At 50.1% G+C, this 15,609-nt stretch overlaps 3 protein-coding genes across 7 annotated transcripts in view; all 3 read right to left on the reverse strand.

Annotated features, from left to right (window-relative positions):
* Positions 1-8,869, reverse strand: part of SENP3 (SUMO1/sentrin/SMT3 specific peptidase 3) — a 13,776-nt gene extending 4,907 nt beyond the window's left edge. The window contains exons 1-7 of one of the 3 annotated variants that reach the window (XM_023514028.1): positions 8,831-8,869; positions 6,843-7,568; positions 5,282-5,521; positions 5,074-5,185; positions 3,598-3,745; positions 3,418-3,465; positions 2,206-2,283 (exon numbers count right to left, since the gene is read on the reverse strand). In XM_023514028.1, coding sequence (XP_023369796.1) covers positions 2,206-2,283; positions 3,418-3,465; positions 3,598-3,745; positions 5,074-5,185; positions 5,282-5,521; positions 6,843-7,557 — 1,341 coding nt within the window. In that variant the 5' untranslated portion in view covers positions 7,558-7,568; positions 8,831-8,869. The other 2 variants (XM_023514027.1, XM_012805968.1) reach the window with 2 other exon arrangements.
* Positions 8,870-9,167: 298 nt separating this feature from the next.
* Positions 9,168-12,676, reverse strand: TNFSF13 (TNF superfamily member 13). Of its 3 annotated transcripts, XM_012805969.2 has the most exons (6): positions 12,136-12,676; positions 11,734-11,812; positions 11,543-11,590; positions 10,625-10,743; positions 10,281-10,419; positions 9,823-10,033 (listed from the first exon to the last, which is right to left on the reverse strand). In XM_012805969.2, the coding sequence occupies exons 1-6, from the start codon at positions 12,391-12,393 to the stop codon at positions 9,924-9,926; spliced, it is 753 nt and encodes a 250-aa protein (XP_012661423.1). In that variant the 5' UTR covers positions 12,394-12,676; the 3' UTR covers positions 9,823-9,923. The 3 variants fall into 3 exon arrangements, with proteins under 3 accessions (XP_012661426.1, XP_012661424.1, XP_012661423.1); XM_012805972.2 differs by lacking the exon at positions 11,734-11,812 and having other exon boundaries at positions 9,168-10,033; positions 11,543-11,585; positions 12,136-12,667; XM_012805970.2 differs by lacking the exon at positions 11,543-11,590 and having other exon boundaries at positions 9,168-10,033; positions 12,136-12,393.
* Positions 12,677-13,543: 867 nt separating this feature from the next.
* TNFSF12 (TNF superfamily member 12) overlaps positions 13,544-15,609 on the reverse strand; it is an 11,917-nt gene continuing 9,851 nt past the window's right edge. Inside the window, exons 6-7 of the mRNA XM_003791144.2 lie at positions 14,532-14,656; positions 13,544-14,335 (exon numbers count right to left, since the gene is read on the reverse strand). Coding sequence (XP_003791192.1) covers positions 14,084-14,335; positions 14,532-14,656 — 377 coding nt within the window. The 3' untranslated portion in view covers positions 13,544-14,083. The remainder of the gene's footprint in view (positions 14,336-14,531; positions 14,657-15,609) is intronic.

A 15,609-nucleotide genomic window follows, 5' to 3' on the forward strand; every position in this document is an offset into this window, starting at 1 on the left:
TGCCTCAGCCTCCCAAGTAGCTGAGACTACAGGCACCCGCCACAACGCCCAGCTATTTTTTGTTGCAGTTGTCATTGTTGTTTAGCTGGCCTGGGCTGGGTTCGAACCTACCAGCCTTGGTGCATGTGGCTGGTGCCCATAACCACTGTGTTACGAATGCCAAGCCCACAAAATGCTTCTGTGACCTTTGGTCACCAAGAAGTGAGTAGAGATTTCGCCTCACCAACACCTCATCAATTCTGCAGCAGACATCACCTGAGTGTTTTCTAATTCAATTCTTTTTTTTTTGAGACAGAGCCTGAAGCTGTCCCCCTGGGTAGAGTGCCATGGCATCAAAGCTCACAGCAACCTCCAACTCCTGGGCTCAAGCGAATCTCCTGCCTCAGCCTCCCAAGTAGCTGGGACCACAGGCGCCCACCACCACGCCTGGCTATTTTTTTGGTTGCAGCCACCATTGTTGTTTGGCGGGTCCGGGCTGGATTCGAACCTGCCACCTTAGGTGTATGTGGCTGGTGCCTTAGCCACTCGAGCCACAGGCGCCGGGGCTCTAATTCAATTCTGATACTATCTACCTAAAGGTAAAGATCGGATCCTTCAGATTGAGGACTCAATCTCACAACACTGCCCCCCAATTCTGATGCCATTTGTAAGCCATAGGTTGTTTTACCTGTAATTCTGCCTAGGTAATCAGGCTTTCTATAACCCCCTCCCTGGGTTTGATTAATTTGCTAGAAAAGCTAAAGCAGCTCACAGAACTCAAAGAAACATATACTTACATTTACTGGTTTAGGATATTACAAAGGGTACAGATGAAAAGATGCATAGGGCAAGCATGTGGAAAGGGTACAGGGCTTCCATGCCCTCTCTGGGCCAGCCTCCTTAGAGAAACCTCCATGGGTTTGTTCAGCTATGTGGAAGCTCTCTGAATCCCAGCTTGGGTTTTTATGGAAGCTTCAGTACTGGACATGACCGATCAAATCATTGACTACTGGTGATTTGTTTAACCTTCAGCCCCTTTCCCCTTCCCAGAGGCTGCCAGAAAGGCTGAACTTTCCTACCCTCTAATTATGTATGGCTTGGTCTTTCCATCCTCTATCCTGAAGCTACCTAGAAAGGCTAGCCATCAAACAAATCATTAGCATACAAAAAGAAACCTTTGGAGTTCCCAACGATTTAGGAGTTGTATGCCAGCCAGAAGACTGGTCAGAGACCAAATATAGGTTTCTTTCTTTCTTTCCTTTAAGAGACAGAGTCTCACTTTACCACCCTCAGTAGAGTGCTCCCGGGCTTAGGCGATTCTCTTGCCTCAGCCTTCTGAGTAGCTGGGACTACAGGTGCCCGCCACAATGCCTGGTTATTTTTTGTTGCTGTCTGGCCAGGGCCAGGTTCGAACCCGCCTCCCTTGGTATATGGGGCTGGTACCCTACCCACTGAACCACAGGCGCTGCCCTAAATATAGGTATATTTCATAAGTCACACAACCTGTTAAGAAAGTCATACTGGTTCAACCTGTAAAACTTACAGATAATTTTCTTCTCTCTTCCTTTAGCAAGCCCTCAAGTTTCTCACCTGGACTACTGTACTCCTCTCTTTGTCCCCTTCCAAACTATCATCAAAACAGAAGGCACTTCTCAGCCTGCTTAAAACTCTTTAATGGCTTCTCAGTAAACATAGAATAAAATCTACCTTCCTCAGCCTACTCTACCCATCCCCCTTACATGATCTCTCTTTGACATTTTGTATCAGTCTCCCTTTGCTCACTATGTTCCAAAGACATGAGGACCCTTTGTTCCTCAACCATGTTCTTTTTCACTTTGGGTGTATTTACTTGCCATCTCCTTTGTCTGGAACACTGTTCCCAAAGTTCTGTACATGTCTCATTCAAGTCTCAGCTATGACAGGCATTCCAGACCACCCAGTCTAAGGATCCCCCTCCCATGCTATCATATTACTCTGTTTTGATCTGCTCACAACACTTACCACTAGCTGAAATTTCACTTGTTTATTCTCACTCCATAAAGGCAAAAATTTTTCCTTATTAATACTATATTCTAAGTGGCTAGAACAGCACCTAACACATAAGAGACATTTAATCTTTGAAAGACTGAATAAATAGGGTCAGGGAAAGGGCTCATAGAAAACAGAACTCTAATTCTTTAGAGGCAAGGTATTACACAAGTAGATGTGAATTCATAACTCACTCACATTTTTGGTCCACCTTTTCACCCCATCATAACCCTTGGTACGGAGTTTATCATAGAAGAAACTGTTGAAGAAATGCACCTGTGCCAATGACACAAAAGAGCTGGATGGAATTAAAAGACCAGAGACCCTCCCACAAATTCTTTCCCCCTCTGCCAGTCCACTCCATTTCTTTCTTTCTTTCTTTCTTTTTGAGACAGAGTCTCACTTTGTTGCCCTGGGTAGAGTGCCATGGGGTTATAGCTAACAGCATAACTCTTAGGCTCAAGCGATTCTCTTGCCTCAGCCTACCAAGTAGCTGGGACTACAGGCACCTGCCACAACACCGAGCTAGTTTTTAGAGACAGGGTCTTGCTCTTGCTCAGACTGGTCTCAAACCTGTGAGCTCAGGCAATTCACCTGCCTTGGCCTTCCAGAGTGCTGGGATTACAGGCGAGAGCTACCACTCCCAGTCCTGCACTCCATTTCATATGGGTCTAAGGACTGGTTTCAACACTCCCACACAAATTCACTGACAGTAAAAAAAATAAATAAATAAAAATTGTTTTTAACCTTTTCTTTCTTTTTTTTTTTAAAAGACAGGGTCTCACTCTGTCACCCAGGTTGGAGTATTGTGCCATGACATAGTTTACCATAATTTTGAACTCCTGGGCTCAAGCAATCCTCTAGCCTCAAACTCTGAAGTAGCTAGGTCTATAGGCATGCATCCCTATGCCCAGCTATTTTCTGTTTTTTTAATTTTGTAGAGATGGGGATTCCACTATGTTGCTGAGGCTGGTCTTTAACTCCTAGACTCAAATCGATTCTCCCTATCTCGTGGCCTCCCAAAGTGTTGGAATTATAGGCATGAGCCTTATCTTTTTTTCTTTTTTTGCAGTTTTTGTCCAGGGCTGGGTTTGAACCCACCACCTCTGGCATATGGGGCCGGTACCCTACTCCTTTGAGCCATAGGCACTGCCTAGCATAAGCTTTATCTTATAGGTAGATTCCCATCCCTATTCTTGGTATTAGCCATAGGAAAAAACCAGCAAAGGAAAATAACTGATAAATTCAGGGTCAAGATTACTGGTTAGAAATTATGAGATTACCATCTACCACCTCTTCCCCAGAAACAGAGACCTTCTTTATGTAAAAATGAAGAGATTTAGAGAGATTGGAAAAGCTGGTTAGAACTGCAGAAGTTCTTTTGGGACTGAAGTATCTGGTTGAGCCTACCTTTTCAGGGACTGTGTCCATGACTAGGTCTCCATACATGTTCATTACCTGGGAAAAAGATGGGAGGAAACTTGCCATGGAGGGTGCAGGATGGGTACAGGGTTCCCCCATGCAGAGGGCCCCCAGACACCCTACTCCCTGAATCTCCTTCTCAGGCCTGTTTCTCTACTCCTTTCTCACCTGGTCATTGAGCCAGTTCTGTCCATACAAGGTCCCCAAGTCATCCATGGTCAGTACATGCCGCTTATAAGCCACTCGAAAGCCCCTCACCATGGCATTGCCTGGCATCCGCTGGTATGACTGGATCAGCTGTAGCACCAGGCCCTTCCTGAGTAGACCAAGGGTGAAGTCACCAAGAGATGACATATAGCGGGGGGCACACAGCAATACCTACTACTTTTAGAATAAAAATTCTTTTTGTTTTGGAGACAAGAGTCTCAGCCTGTTGCCCCAGGATAGAGTGCGGTGGTATCAGCCTACCTAAAGCAACCTCAAACTCCTGGGTTCAAATAATCCTCCTGTCTCAGCCTCCTCAGCAGCTGGACTACAGGGACACATCACCATGCCCAGCTAATTTTTCTATTTTTGGTAGAAACATGGTCTCGCTGTTGCTCTGATTGGTCTCAAACTCCTGAATTCAAGCAATCTTCCTGTTCCGGCCTCCCAGAGTGCTAGGCCTGAGGTGTGATCCACCATGTCTTGCCTAGAATAAAAATCTTTTTTTTTTTTTCCGAGACAGAGTCTTACTTTATCACCCTTGGTAGAGTGCTGTGGCGTCACAGCTCACAGCAAACTCAGCCTCCTGGGCTCAAGTGATTCTCTTGCCTCAGCCTCCTAAGTACCTGGAACTATAGGCACCCACCACAACCCCTGCTATTTTTAGAGATGGGGTCTCGCTCTGGCTCAGATGATTTCAAAGCTGTAAGCTCTGGCAATCCACCCGCTTCAGCGTCTCAGAGTGCTAGGATTACAGGCGTGAGCCACCACACCTGGCCTTAGAATAGGGTGACCAGACGTCCCGATTTTTAACAATTTGTCCCGCGTCCCACGGTATTTTAAAAAAGTCCTGATTTTTGGAAAGAATGCACCAACGGGCGGGAGAACAGGAAGGGAATATACGGTTTTCAGCTGCCATGTGGCTATTTTGCCAGAATATGAGTTTTATATTATTTTTGTTAATTTTATAATGTTAAACTGTAATAGTAACAAATAATTGTTGATAAGTGATTATCGAGAACTGCTTATCAAAGTTTGCATTGTTGTCAGGCCCTGCCCTGCCCTGTCCCCTGCCCCGCCCCACCCCCTGGCCATGTTGTCCCACTTTACAAATGTTAAAATCTGGTCAGCCTACCTAATAAAAATAACTGACTTTTTCTTTTTATGGTTATGGGTCCTTTTGAGGACCAACTAAAGGTCCACTCCCCAGAAAAGAGGGACATGAATACTTGGGTATACATAACATTTCAGGGTCTTAAGTAAAGACCCTCCCAATCAGCTTACAGAGACTTGGCAACTTTCCTACGGATTCCTTGCCTGAAGCTCTAGCTTCCCTCATCTATCCGAGCACATCCCTTTGAGAGAAAAAGCAACAACATTCTCTCCCCATCCCCTAGGTCCCAGCACTGCTTTGGAAGGCATTGGTCTTTCAAGCCTTACCTAGAAGGCGTAGAGAACTCCTGCTGGAAAATGTCCTCCAATTTCTCTACTACCTCATCAGTGCTGAGGGGGATGAGGCTGCCATAAGTTTGAAGGAATTCATCTAAGATGCCTGAGTGGGGAGGGAGAAAGGAGTGGGGTGAGACCTCAAGACTTTGCTCTAGGAGTCAGCAAGGAGAAAGAGATTAGGTCCTCTAGTGCTCCTTACTCTGTACGCAGGTCACGTGCTCCTCTCGCAGGGGGCTATGCTGGCCAGCTTTCTCCCCAGATCGCTCTGCCTCTTCTGCAGTGCCCAAATCTGAGCCCTGAAAAAGCTCCTGGGCCACATGGTCCCCGATGCTGCATACATTACTTATGAGGATGCTGGCATCAGGGGGTGCCAGGCTGCGTTCCCCTTCTGCCATAGACGGTCCCCCAAAGCCATTGGGCAGAGTACATGAGAGGAGGCCTAGGGCAGGGAAAATAGAATGGGGATGAGAAATTGGCCCAGATAAAAGGACAATGAAACCCATAAAATTAATGATGAACGTAAATGGTAAGATCATTTGAGAAGGATAAATTGAAGCACAATCTACTAATATAAGAAATGGAGACCACAAAGCATAAGGACGTCCAGGAGATTCTAAAAGGACAGAGAAAAAGTTCCTAGGAAAGAAAGAAAAGATTTGTTTTCAGAGATGTAAATTTCAGTGGTATTTATCACCACTAAATACCAAATACCTAGCATAGCATCTGGCATATTGTATAAGCTCAACAATAAATACTTGAATATTTAATAAAGATACAGAAACACTGAAATTGCTTGGCTCTCCAAAAGGGAATTTTTTTTCTTTTTGAGACAGAGTCTCATTTTGTTGCCCTTGGTAGAGTGCTGTATGTCATAGCTCACAGAAACCTGTAACTCTAGGGCTTAAGTGATCCTCTTTCCTCAGCCTCCTGAGTAGCTAGGACTACAGGCACTCGCCACAATGCCTGACTATTTTTTTGTTGCAGTTACCATTGTTGTTTAGCAGGTCAGGGCCAGGTTTGAACCCGCCTGCCTTGGTGTATGTGGCTGGTGCCCTACCCCCTGAGCTAAGGGCACCACCCCAAAAAAGGAAGTATTTTGACTGAGAATGTCACACACAACTGTACAGATGATGTAATCCACTACTGAGAGAGGTTCCATCCTGTCACTGTGGAACGGCACACTCTGGAGATGTTCACACAGGGAATCTTATTTTGAGAGGCCGAAGAGGAATATCAAGTGGACAAGATTGCCTCATTTTTCTAAACTATGTCTCCTTTTCTCATTTGTGCTCAAAACCATAAGATACCTACTTAGGGATTCTGTTTCCAGCCCTGTCTCCCAAGATTACTTTCTGCTCAAAGTAGAGCTTTATTTTTGAGACAGAATCTCATTTTGTAGCCCTAGGTAGAGTGCCGTGGTGTCACAGCTCACAGCAACCTCCTACTCTTGGGCTTAAGTGAGTCTCTTGCCTCAGCCTCCCAAGTAGCTGGAACTACAGGTGCCCGCCACAATGCCCAGCTATTTTTTAGAGATGAGGTCTCGCTCTGGCTCAGGCTGGTTTCGAACTCCTGAGCTCAGGCAATCTGCTTGCCTCAGCCTCCCACAATGTCCCAGAAAACATTTCACAGCTATTTTGGACCCCTCACTCTGCTATCCTTCTTTTCTTAGGCCAAGTTTTCACCATAGCAAGAGGTTCCTGATGCTCCAGGGTCTTAGTCATCCCTATCCCCACCCTTTCCCCATCCCTTTCCCACCTTACCTGAGTCAGGGTCCAGAGGAGATTTTGGAGTCCACCTTAGTACATCTTCCTCCATAGGGGGCCCAGAGGGCACTGGTGGAGACCCTCTCACCCCATCCTCAGCCATGAGAGCACCTAGCAGACCCAGCCGGGGTGGAGGTGGTCCCCGGGGGGAGTCAAAACGACAGCAGGGGGATGGCACCTGTGGCGTTGCACCCCCTTCCTGGGGTGAAAGATGGTTCTTGGGGTGTGCAAGGCTCCGCCGTCGGCCCCGGTGGCGCCCCCAAAGCTTCCAGTGGAATGTCAGCGAGGTGCTTTTTGAGTACAGCAGCATCCGGAAGGCTCTCATAGCTCGGCGGCGGCGCTGTGAGCAGGTTTTTCGATGAGGGGGGCGAGGAGGGCGAGGCCGCTGGGACGGTCCCAACTGACCCCATCTGGGGGGCAGCCTCCAAGCAGCCACTTCCTCCTCCTCATCTTCATCTTCCTCCTCCTCTTCCTCTTCCTCCTCTTCACTAGCTGAGGCATCAAAAGAGGGTCGAGGGACAGGGAGGCGTCTGGCTGGCACTGTGGTCCCTGTCCCAGGATCTGGTCCAAACCCTCCACCTGACTTGAGTCGAGGTTTGGGGGGTGGGGGCCAACGAAGACGCTCCCGCCTGGGGCTGGCATACGCTGGAGCTATTCCATGTCCAGGAGGCTCAGGGCCCCAAGACCCAGTCCCTTGTATAGTCTCTTTCATCTTCCAGTACCCTGTAAAACAAAGATCAGGGTATCAGAATCCAAACATCCTGCCCTACAGATATTGCATCTCTTTCTCAGCATACCCCCTATGGATCCAGATGCAGATAAACTAAGAAAAGAGGAAAAATCATTAAAATGACAACTTCTGGGCGGCGACTGTGGCTCAAGGAGTAGGGCACCGGCCCTATATGCTGGAGGTGGTGGGTTCCAACCCAGCCCCAGACAAAAACTGCAAAAAAAAAAAAAAAAAAAATCATAACATGGCCCACAAAGGGCCCTTTAGGGTCTGTGCCATCATCTCTTCTTTGCCCAGGTAGAAGAAATAGAAAATGTCTGAGCAGCAAGCCTCAGGAACCTTATTTCTCAGTGTCCCAGATCAAACCCAGTAGTACCGTCAGGCTCTACTTCTGTATTTTAATATCACCAAGGTTGTCCTTTGAGGGACTAATAAGAACGATTTTTTTGCTCAGGGAGATGGATCAGCACAGGAATTCTATCATGGTACAGCACTCTACCTGAGAAGAACAGAACTTTCACAGGAAAACTGTGAGCTTGAGCAGGAAGACAGGTCTTCTCTGCCACCCTGGAATGAATGGGGGGTGTGAACATACTTAGGTTCTCTCAGGTGGGAATGGGGATTCAGGGGGTTGGGTCTGATAAAAAGGGAAAAATGTTGATGGAAACTCAAAGAGAATCGGTGCTGAAGCAGCTGAATCAAAGCGCTAGGACAGACCGGCCCAGCCCCCTCCTACTTCATTCCCGGGAACGGGAATGCGTTCCAGCACTGCTGTGGTCCTACAAGCTCGGACGACTTAGCGCACAAGGGCCTTAAGAAGCCCCTATAAGGGCCTCTTAGTCCCAGTTAGGTGGGAGCGGGGGCCCAGGAATGGAAGAGGCCACGGCAGGGCTAGGGGGAAGTGTGGGGGGGTCCTCACCGAGAGCAGGGAAGCCGGGCGGATGGGCCCGAGGGCGGGCGCCTCAGGCTTCCCGGCTCATCTTTCCGGCGACGGCGGCGGCGGCCCCGCCACTCCTGCTGTCTTCAGGCGCAGCCGTCTCAATTCAAGATTCCAACGCTTCTGGGCCGCGCGCGTGCCGCGCTGCCGAGCCGCCCCGCCGCAGCCGCTCTAGCTCTGCATCAGCCTCCACCTTTACCACCACCACCACCAACCACCGCTACTACTACCACCACCACCACCACCACCACCACTACCACCTCCTCCACCTCCTCCTCCTCCCCCTCCTCCTTCCCCTCCCGCGAGCCCCAGGCCCACCGGCGGTGGCGGCGCACGATTACTACGTCACACCCGGCGAAGAGCGCTGGCGCGGCCACTACGCGCCCTGTCCCGCCTACCCAGGAACGTAGACGCCACGGGGAGGTTCTGCCGGGAGCTCTTCGCAGGCCTGCGCCTGCGCATAGCTGCTAACCCGGTCGCGCGCAGCGGCCCAGTCAGTTGCCCTAGTGCGCCTGCGCCCCTCAGCGCACAGCCCTCTATCTGCGCTTCCTTGGTCTGTGGGGGCGCTCCAAAGTAGAACCAGGAGGGCAGGGAGATCTGGTACAGGAACAGGATTGAGACGAGACAGTGGGAAAAATAGAGCCGGAGTATCATTCATTAGCTTTTATTTAACTTTAAGCAGGGCTTGAACGGAAAGAACTATTCGGAGGAATGAGTCAGGACCAACACCGGGGCGTACGGTTCATCCAAGGGTCCCTGGAGGCTAGACCCAGCCCCAGGGAAATGGAGAGCATGCAAAGGCAAACCTTGGGACCCAAAGAGAAATGTGGCTGAAAATAGACCGCCGCCGGCGGCGGGGACCCTCCCCCACAAACATATACAAGCTGGCGCGTGATAAACCTCTGGAGATAGTGATGGAAACTGGAGCCCAATAGATGAAGAGAAGGAAGTAAGAACCAGGCTTCTTATAGGGTAAAGAGGCAGAGGGTACCTGGAGAGAGCTGTGGCTTGGGAAACCAGGGGTTTTCCCTAGCCGAGGGCGGATTCGCGCACTTCTGCCAGTAGCCAGGATGATTCCCTCAAACTGCCGCTAGGTGGTGGTGCTGCTCTGGATGAAGTCCAGGGCCCTGCCCCAGTCCTGGGCAAGCCCTGGCACCCGCCCGCCTTCCATCAGCACATTAACAAGAATTTGGGGCAGGATGGGGGACAGAAGCAAGATATCCATGAAATCAAAGTTCCGGGGGTTGGAAGTGGAAAAAGAAAAGGGAGGAACGGAGAGTCATGAAGTCAAACCCTGGAAGAGGCCTCTGTTCCTGCCCCATTCCCTATCCTTTGTCTAATCAGCTCTTGACCGGCCACAATATGTACCCACCCTGGTCTTCGAAGCTCACAACCACGTTTTATAACACAATCACAGTTTCACAAACCCCAGGAATGTTCCATGTGGAGAGAGGCTAAGTTTTGCTCTTGCCCGGGGAATTATGACACTCAGAATATCCCCTTGGTGTAAATGGAAGACACCTGAGAAAAGGGAGAAAATAGATCCCAGTGAAGCACAGCCATCCAGATACTCTGATGTTTCACCCTGCCTTCTCCGGCTCCCCTTTTCTCTGCCTCCTGTAAGGACGACCCAGGTATTCTATGCTTCATTCCCCAGATCTGCCTGTATACCCAGAGTCTAACTCACTACCATGGCTCCCAGCACTCCTACCCCCAGGTCAGATGTCCTCTCCTCAGGTCTGCCCTGCACTACTCACACAGCTCTCACCTGCGCTATAGCAGCTGTTGTAGGCCCGATCTGGGTTAGAGGGCATACTTCGTACACATCTCAGTAGAGTCTCCCGCTGTCCAGGGCCTTCCCGAGAGACCACCTGACCCATGGTGAAAGTCACGTCATGAAACAAAACCTGGCAGGGAAGGGAGGGAGATGTTGAAGAAAACAGAATGGCATAGCTTAGTTCTGGAAGGTCTCCATCCCTGACAAACAATTCAGAGAACTAAGGAGGGTCTTAGAGCATTTAGGAACCCTTAGTAGTAGGGCACATAGGCTCTGAGGAAACAGCAGTCAGCCTCTGTGACCCCAGAGGAGGCTCAGGCTGTTTCTGGGGTTACCTGGCTATACAGCAGATAAACTCCAGCATCCCAGACTCGGACAATGTATCCTTTAGCCTCCAGGCCTCTCCCACGCTTAAGAGCTGGTTGCCACATCACCTCGGTCACGTCAGAGTCCTCTGGAGGTGAGGGATGTGGCAGTCAGGATTTCTTTTTTCTTTTTCTTTTTTTTTTCAGACAGAGTTTCACTTTGTTGCCCTCTGTTGAGTGCCATGGTGTCTTAGCTTATAGCAACCTCAAACTCCTGGGCTCAAGTGATTCTCTTTTTTTTATTTTTTTATTTTTGAGACAGAGCCTCAAGCTATCCCCCTGGGTAGAGTGCCGTAGCATCACAGCTCACAGCAACCTCCAACTCCTGGGCTCAAGCGAGTCTCCTGCCTCAGCCTCCAAAGTAGCTGGGACCACAGGCACCCACCACAATGCCTGGCTATATATATATATATATATATATATATATTTTTTTTTTTTTTTTTGGTTGCAGCCGTCATTGTTGTTTTGGCGGACCTGGGCTGGATTCAAACCCGCCGCCTTAGGTGTATGTGGCTGGCGCCTTAGCCACTTGAGCCACAGGCGCCAAGCCAAGTGATTCTCTTGTCTTAGCCTCCTGAGTAGCTGGGACTACAGGCTCCTGCCACAACACCTGGCTAATTTTTTTCTTTTTAGAAATGGGGTCTTGCTCTTGTTCAGGCTGGTTTTGAACTTATGAGCTCAAGCAATCCACTTGCCTTGGCCTGCCAGAGTTCTAGGATTATAGGCATGAGTCACTGTGCCCCTCCAGCAGTCAGGATTTCTTTATGTTCGCAGATGCTTATCTGCTCACCCCTTTTCACCTATAAGATTCTCTTGGGCCCAGGTGCCAGCCCCAAAGTTCCTAGTTCTTGCCCCTCCCACAAAGCCATTATTTAAAATAGTGCCTACCCTTGGAGGTGATGTTAATGGGTGCAAGGTGCAGAACTGAGCGCTTCTCTGAGGAGAGAAGGAGGGAATCTCAGTAGCGTCCACCTACCCCAGTTGCCCTGTTGTCAGCCTCCACCCTCACCCTATCTTGGGATGACAGTCCTCATGCTGTTTGATCACCTCCCACCCCTGCTGCACCCTGGAGTCCTCACTCTTCTGTTTCTGGGTGAGCACAGCTCTCTTTCTTCGGGATCTCTCCCCATTCTCCCAGGCTTCCAGGGCATAAGGGCTCTGCTCATGGAAAGAGGGTTAGGGTTATACTAAGATGCAAGGGTCCTTGACAGCCTTCCTTCCCAGCCCTCCCCTGCCCCAGGAATGCTTCATATCTTTCATGGCCTTTCCCCAGCACCCTGAGTCTGGATGCTGGCTGCCCTCCAGGATCTATTAGGTACAAGAAGCATTAACCTTTAACAGTTTTTCCTGGAATGGCCGCTCCCTTGACTTCTAAATCCAAGACCCTCTTTTGCACCTCCTCAAAACTTTACAGACCAGGAGCCCAAAGACCCCCACCTGCCACCCATCCTTCTGTCCCGGACACCCTTCCCGTGGCTCACCTGCTTCTGGAGGCTCTGCCAGAAATACCCTTCTCCCTTCTGGGAGGGACCTCCACTCCTCTGCAGCCGGCTCACCTCTCTCCTTAGGCTTTGCAGCTCTGTTTGCTGGGTCAGCAGAGCTATGGCACAAGCCACAGCTCCCAGAGCTGCCCCCCAACTCAACCAGAGGGCAACTGAAAGTGCCGGCTCTCGGACTGGGGCCCCCATGTCGCCTGATGGCTCTTTGGGGGCTAGCAAGAAAGGAGATGAGGCTGGCATGAGCTGGGGACCCTGCCAACAGCTGTGGCCCCAGGAGTGGGATGGCAAGGAGATGGTGGGGAGGGGAGGGGTAAGGACAGTGGTGCAGAAGGGAAGAAGGGTGTTACGCAAGGAAGAAATAAAAAGGAACTTGAGAATAAAAAGGAGGGAGAAAGAAAGCAAACTAGGGGTACTATCAGTGCTCCTGGCACTCTGTTGTGGAGCCAGTGTCACCTTGTGACCCCCTTGTCCTCCCCCAGCTTCAGGAGAATTAGGTGCCAGTCCCTCGAGGAAGGACAGGATTGTCAGTGACACCCAGGAGGAGCGGCCAGTGCGCAGGAACCCTGGGGCAGCCCCGGAGTTGGGGGAGGGAAGGTTGGCTGGCTATGGGGCATGGTGCCAGAAGTAGGATGGGGGGCCAGGCCGGGCAGTGTCCTGGTTGGGGGTGAGGGTGAGCCCTCTGGCTTAGGCACAGGAGGGCTCTGGGGCAGTTTGCTAGAGGTTACCGAAGGTGGGAAAGGAGGGTCGGGGTCGATTGGGAGGAGAACCATGGGCACGGAAGCAAGAAGCTGGCTGAGTTCTGGGGTGAAGGCTGGGCCGGGTGTGTTGGAATAAGGCCTGCACTACTCCCTGTGCTGAACTTGGCAAGCAGGACTTCCTGTTTCCCAAGAAAAGCTCTTACATAAGGCTCTGGACGAAGGGACAAAGAGGTAGCCCCAGGCCCCCTAGCCACTGCAGGATTTCTCCTGGTGCCCAGGGCCCAGGCTTCCGGGGGTCTTCTGACTTTGAGCCCCTCCAGGCTTGTCCCCATCCCACCCCTTCTTAACCAGGGCCTGTGCCAGCACCTGCTGAATGTCCCAAGGCCACTAAGAGGAAGGGCCCCTGCCCCTCCCAGCCAGGGATTCCCCCGGCAGGAGGAAGTCTGCCTACTAGGGAAATGAGGCTGCTTCAGGCTGTACCTTGGGCACAGGATTGATTTTTCTCCTGACTGGTGTACTTTTCTACTCCCTGCTCACCAGTGGGGGTTAGAGGCTTATAGGTTGCACTCTCAAGCCTGAGCATCACCCTGGAATTCCAACTGTCCTGCACCCAACTCCTCAATGCCCAGACCCTCTTCCCACGGCTCTTGGCTACCCTGGAATGTCCTCTGAAGCCCAATAAAGAGAGAGACTATGATTTATTCTTTTTAATATTCACTTATCAACATTTTATCACAATAATAATAAAAATAATATCTGTTTTAAAAATCCACAGGGAATTCTCAAGGGAGGAGCTTGTCTTTGTTTCTCACACCTCACTTCAGGAATTCCTCGCCTAGGCCCAGTCTCTTCTGCTACCTGCCACAAGGTCCAGCTCCAGTTAGTATCTGAAGCAGGGTCTTCTGGACCCATCCTTGCCCATGGAGTACAGTAAACACAGTGTACGGGGCAGGGCTGTGGCCAGGGGGAGTCAGGGGACAAATGAAGGTCTTGAAAGATCAGAAGTTTGGGAGGTAGTGAGGTGAGAGTGGGAGGTGGGGGTGCCATAAGGGAAGAATGGGGATGCCGTATTTATGTGGGCTGGGAAACATGAACAGCCCTGATAGCCAACAGAGACAGGGGTAGGCCTAGAGCAAGGAACAAATGAGGGTGGGGCAAAGGGAACCAGGGTGCTCTAAGAGCTGTCATGGGGAGCCAGTAGCCTGGGGAATCTTCAGGGAGACCAGGGCCCCTCAGTGAACTTGGAAGAGTCCAAAGTAGGTGAGGAAGGGGGCAGCCTTGAGATGGGTCCAGGGGAGGGTGCGAATCCGTAGGGAGGACCCTGTTCGCAGGGGCAATAGCCCAGACACCTGGCAGAGGCGAAGCTGGGGCCCTGGAGAACTTGCTGCTGTGGCTGAGAACTCCTCCAGGCAGCGCAGGGCCAGAATGTCATCCACCAGCAAGTCCAGCTTCAGGTAGACAGCCTTCCCCTCATCAAAGTGCACCTGCAGTGGAAGAGGGTAGGTAGCGTCCAGGCTTCTGCTTGTACTTGGCCTCAATTTCAAATTTATTTGGAGATGTAGGTATCCCATCCCACCCAAACCCCAAACTCCTTCCCAGTCTTTCACCTGTCCCCTTGTCTCCCCCTAAACAAACCCTTCTTTAGTTTTTGCTTTACCTATGGAGCCAGGTGGGGCTTACCTGGCAGTATAGGTAGTAGAGTCCAGCCCGGGTGACTATGAATTCCCCAACATGGCGGTTATAGCGCAGAGGGTTGGAACTGTTGATTTTGGTTTCCTCCCAGCCACTCACTGTCCCATCCACACCTGAACATAGATGTTCAGAGATAAGGAAAAATCCGTTTCCAGGAATCCCCCATGCTCCTCAGGGATCCACTGAGGGTATTAACATTTGGGGCCCACCTTACCCAGAAGATACATAGATCACCTAGGGCAACAAAGAAGTCATGCCCTCTGACCAGCAAGAGTCAGCGCAAACTGTAACCGGTGCTTGCTTCTGGGGAGAAGACTAGGATAGAAGGAGACATGTGGGGCTTTTATATATTACTTCATCTGTGTTTACAGTGTTTCTTTTTCTTTTTTCTGTTTCTTTTTTTTCCTTTTTGAGAAAGGGTCTTGTTCTGTTGTCCAGGCTGAAGTGCAGTGGCTTCTGCTTGTCATAGCTTACTGTAACCCCAGACTCCTGGGCTCAGGTGGTCCTGAGCCTCAAGTGGTCTGGCATTCAGCCTCCTGAGTAACTGGGACTATAGGCATGCACCACCATGCCCAGATCTTTTTTCTATTTTTTTGCAGAAATAAAGTTTTTCTACGTAGCTCAGACTGGTCTCAAACTCCTGGCCTCAAGCAATCCTACCCTAGCCTACTAAAGTGCCAGGATTACAAGAATGAGCCACTATATCCAGACTGTTTGATTCTTTTATTTTGAAAATGCATACATACGGGTGGTGCCTGTGGCTCAGTGAGTAGTAGGGCCTCATATACCAAGGGTGGCGGGTTCAAACCTGGCCCTGGCCAAATTGCAACAAAAAAATAGCCAGGCATTGTGGCGAGTGCCTGTGGTCCCAGCTACTTGGGAGGCTGAGACAAGACAATCGCCTAAGCCTAAAAGCTGGAGGTTGCTGTGAGCTGTGAAGCTACGGCACTCAAAGGGCGACAAAGTCTCTGTCTCTAAAAAAGAAAAAAAGTAAGCCTCTGTCTCTAAAAAAGAAAATGTATACATATATAATTTAAATTATTATTATTATTATTTTTTTTTTTTT

The sequence above is a fragment of the Otolemur garnettii genome, unplaced genomic scaffold, assembly GCF_000181295.1.
Source record: "Otolemur garnettii isolate 467f Iridium unplaced genomic scaffold, OtoGar3 scaffold00046, whole genome shotgun sequence".
Lineage (NCBI taxonomy): Eukaryota > Metazoa > Chordata > Mammalia > Primates > Galagidae > Otolemur > Otolemur garnettii.

What these genes read in the sequence shown, in the direction of transcription:
- TNFSF13 (XM_012805969.2), bottom strand. Translation starts at nt 12,393, where the DNA reads ATGCCAGCCTCATCTCCTTTCTTGCTAGCCCCCAAAGAGCCATCAGGC. An exon ending in GCTCACCCAGAAACAGAAGA is followed by an intron (nt 11,591 to 11,733) that starts GTGAGGACTCCA and finishes TTCTCTCCTCAG; the next exon opens with AGAAGCGCTCAGTTCTGCAC. An exon ending in CATTAACATCACCTCCAAGG is followed by an intron (nt 10,744 to 11,542) that starts GTAGGCACTATT and finishes CCTCACCTCCAG; the next exon opens with AGGACTCTGACGTGACCGAG.